Raw genomic sequence first — 3152 nt, 5'->3', positions numbered from 1 at the left:
CTTCAGAGCCTCGGGGTGGGTATATTCTGCGCCGGGCAGCGATACTTGGTGGTCCAAGATCACCGACTGCATCCTGGCTGAGAATTCTGACCTCAGGAATTCGGAGCTGTATGTGGCCATTCAAGCCACTCGACATGGTTTGAGGATTAATGCCTCTCAGTTCCACAGTATCCTGGAATTGTACTGTGCGGAAAGCGGCACCTTCTTCACCCCCAACGATGAACTTGGTATGTCCCCTCACGAGATGTATGACGTGTCAGGACTGCCTCTGGGGGACTTTCCTTACGAGGAGTACATCCCAGACCAAGATGAGATCGACTAGCTTTCCGACTGTTCCCCCTTGGTAGTAGAAACTCTGTGGGAGTTGCTCTGCCATTATCACATCTGCCTTCCGACTGTTCCCCCTTGGTAGTAGAAACTCTGTGGGAGTTGCTCTGCCATTATCACATCTGCCTCAGTACCTTAAGGGCTAGGGATCACAAGGGGAAGAAGAAGAGGACTCCGGGAATCAGTCACAAGAATTGGGCTGACTATCTGTTCCCTGGGAACGATGTCAAAGGGAATCCTTCTCTTCCTCTAGGCGGGTGCGACCAGGCTGAAGTGGAAAGGAGGATGGCTGAAGAGGAAGCCACCATAGCTCTCGATCATGACGAGGGCGGGTCCCTATTTCTGGGAAGGCTCTGTTCGCGGGGTACCTCATGTTGTGGCTGAAGAGGTGCGTGGTCCCCACTCATTCCTTCGAGGCGCTCCCGGTGGAGGTAGTGTATCCTGCGGTTTGCTTAGCCCACGGGAAGTCCTATTCTTTGGTGTCAGCGACGATAGCGTGTATCCATCGAGGATTCTGCACGCTAACGGCCCAGTTCTGCCGTGTGTCGACTGTCGACGAAGGGGAAGGGGAAGTCATCAGGACCCCCAATCCCAGAGTGGGACTGCCATACACTTACTTGATGGCGTGGTTTGTTTACCACTGTGAGTGTTTGATGAGCGCTCCCGCGACTCTTCAAGGAGACAGGTTTGTTCCGTTCCTTGCTCTTGGAAGTGTAAAGACATTCCCGACGCGCAGAAGACGCTCTCCCACTTTGTCCACTACAATTTTCGTCGCTTCTTCCCCTACTTCAGCGGAGGAAGATACGGCAAGTCTCTTAGGGACGTGCCGACGGCGGACCACCACACAGCTCTCTCTCGTGGTGCTTTTTAATGGTTGGTGAATATTCGGTCGGGGTATCACATTCTACGCACAGGTTCTGTGTGCTATCTCGAGCCGTATATCCCCTGCAGGTTTGCCCGTCAGTTCGGGTACGACCAATTGTACGTGGGCAACACCAATCCCCGCCTACACTTCGAAGGAGGACTGGTGGATAGGGCTCGGGGATGGTTCTGGACCCATGCTGGTGGCACCCAGGCTCGTTTTGAGTTACCCGCGAAGGATCGTGATTTGCACCACACGCTCCTATACTGCCGGTGGTATCGGGGCGCCAGCGCTAATCCCGCTGGTTTCTAGTTCCAGACCTTATGTCTGACGGAACGCGATCGTCCTCTCAGAGGGTCTCTCCGTTCTTCAAGGCGAAGGGGCCGCCAGACTGCTAGGGAGCTGTTCTCAGAGGATCCAGTTGAGGACACCGAGAGTTTTGACGCCGGCTTAGACGAATCTGAGGCTCCCGAGGTTCGAGTTCCTTCTCCTGGTCCCTCGTTGGATGCCCCTGGTGAACCAAGAGAATCTGAACGCCCAAGACCGGTCTAGAGTCCAAGAGTTGGACAGATGGGGACGCCTCTTCTGTCTCCGAGTAGCTCGCTTCTCTCTAAACGTCAGCGAGAGACCGCGACCGAAAGTTCTCGAGTGGAGGCGGCCAAGAAAGCCCGTCGCGATGAGACTGACGAGACCGCCCGAGCGGCGGAAGGTCAGGATAATGTTCCCCAAGTAAGTATCCCCGGAGTGGCGACGTCTGGGTCTGGAGCTGTGCTGCCCACCTCTTCTGCCGCATCGGGGGCAGTTCCGGAGACTTTGAAGGGCGCCCCTCCGCAATCTGGCGTGAGGTCACAGACAGGAGTTCTAGCGGCCTCTGTGCCCGCATCAGGAGGTAATCTTTGCAACAGTACTCTTGATCGTAACGTTGATCTTACACCTTTTGACACTTGTGTTGGGCTTATGCAGGTGCGGTTGAGAAAGTGATCTCCATTCTTTCTGACGAAGAGGTGGAGGCTGGAGATGAAGAGGGGCCCACAGGCTCAGGTAAGCATAGGTTTTAGCGTTATTCATTCTTCCGTACCCAACTGTAAATAGGGTCCCTTTCGAGGGGCCTCTGTTAACCCTCTTCGTGCATTCGTAGCTGATCCTGCCCATGAAGTCGCTGGCAAAGAGGATCCTCCTTCTTGGGCGAGTCGCTCGTCTGGGGAGACGGGTGAATCTGAGGAGGATGACGACATCTCGGTTCATGAGACGTTATCCAGTGAGGAAGAGGTGTTAGCTTGTGAGGATGCGCCCAGCCAAATAGAGAGATCTCCTGCTCCTGCGGAAGCGTCGGCTGGGGATCGTCCATCAACATGAGAGTCTCCGCTTCAAAGGGAGGCTTCTACTCTGCAAGTGACCACTTCTCTGTTGGCGGCGACCGTTGATGCTGCGACCGCTGCTCCGAGGGCGTCATTGGTCACACCGGCTTTGGCGGCGCCAATCCCTACTTCTACGGTCATGACGATAGGTACTTCAACCGTGATTTCATCCACGGTGGAGGTGGCTGCCCTCTCTCCCTTGGAGCGCGAGCGAAAAAGGAGTGCGGCGCGATCTGTGGCTGATTTTCAAGACACTCTAGCCGGCTGCATCAAGCTCGCTTTGGAGGAGAATTGTCCTTTCGAGAGTTTCGAAGAGGATATCGACTATATCGTGTGCTTCTTAATCAAGAGGCTTGGCCACACTCAGGCGAAGCCCTACTTCCAGCGTAAGGAGGAAGTGAAAGAAGCTATTCAGCGGTTGCTTGCCCTTCGTGCGAAGAGTTCCACTCTTGTGGATCTTGCATCCGATGAAGTCCGAGTAGCAGTGGAAGAACACGATCGTCGTTTGAACGAGACCATGTCGCTGGAGGCAAAATTGTCAGCAGAGTTGGAGCAGGCCAAGGCTGAGGATGAACGAATGGCCTTCGAGCAACAGAAGGCCGATA

General features: G+C 54.8%; 1 protein-coding gene across 1 annotated transcript; it reads left to right on the top strand.

Annotated features, from left to right (window-relative positions):
- LOC109838836 lies at positions 1760 to 2545 on the top strand. The gene is made up of 3 exons (XM_020407264.1): positions 1760 to 2078; positions 2153 to 2230; positions 2328 to 2545. The coding sequence occupies exons 1-3, from the start codon at positions 1760 to 1762 to the stop codon at positions 2543 to 2545; spliced, it is 615 nt and encodes a 204-aa protein (XP_020262853.1).

This window comes from Asparagus officinalis, chromosome 4, assembly GCF_001876935.1.
Source record: "Asparagus officinalis chromosome 4, Aspof.V1, whole genome shotgun sequence".
Classification (NCBI taxonomy): domain Eukaryota; kingdom Viridiplantae; phylum Streptophyta; class Magnoliopsida; order Asparagales; family Asparagaceae; genus Asparagus; species Asparagus officinalis.
This window is presented reverse-complemented; position numbering and strand designations above follow the sequence as displayed.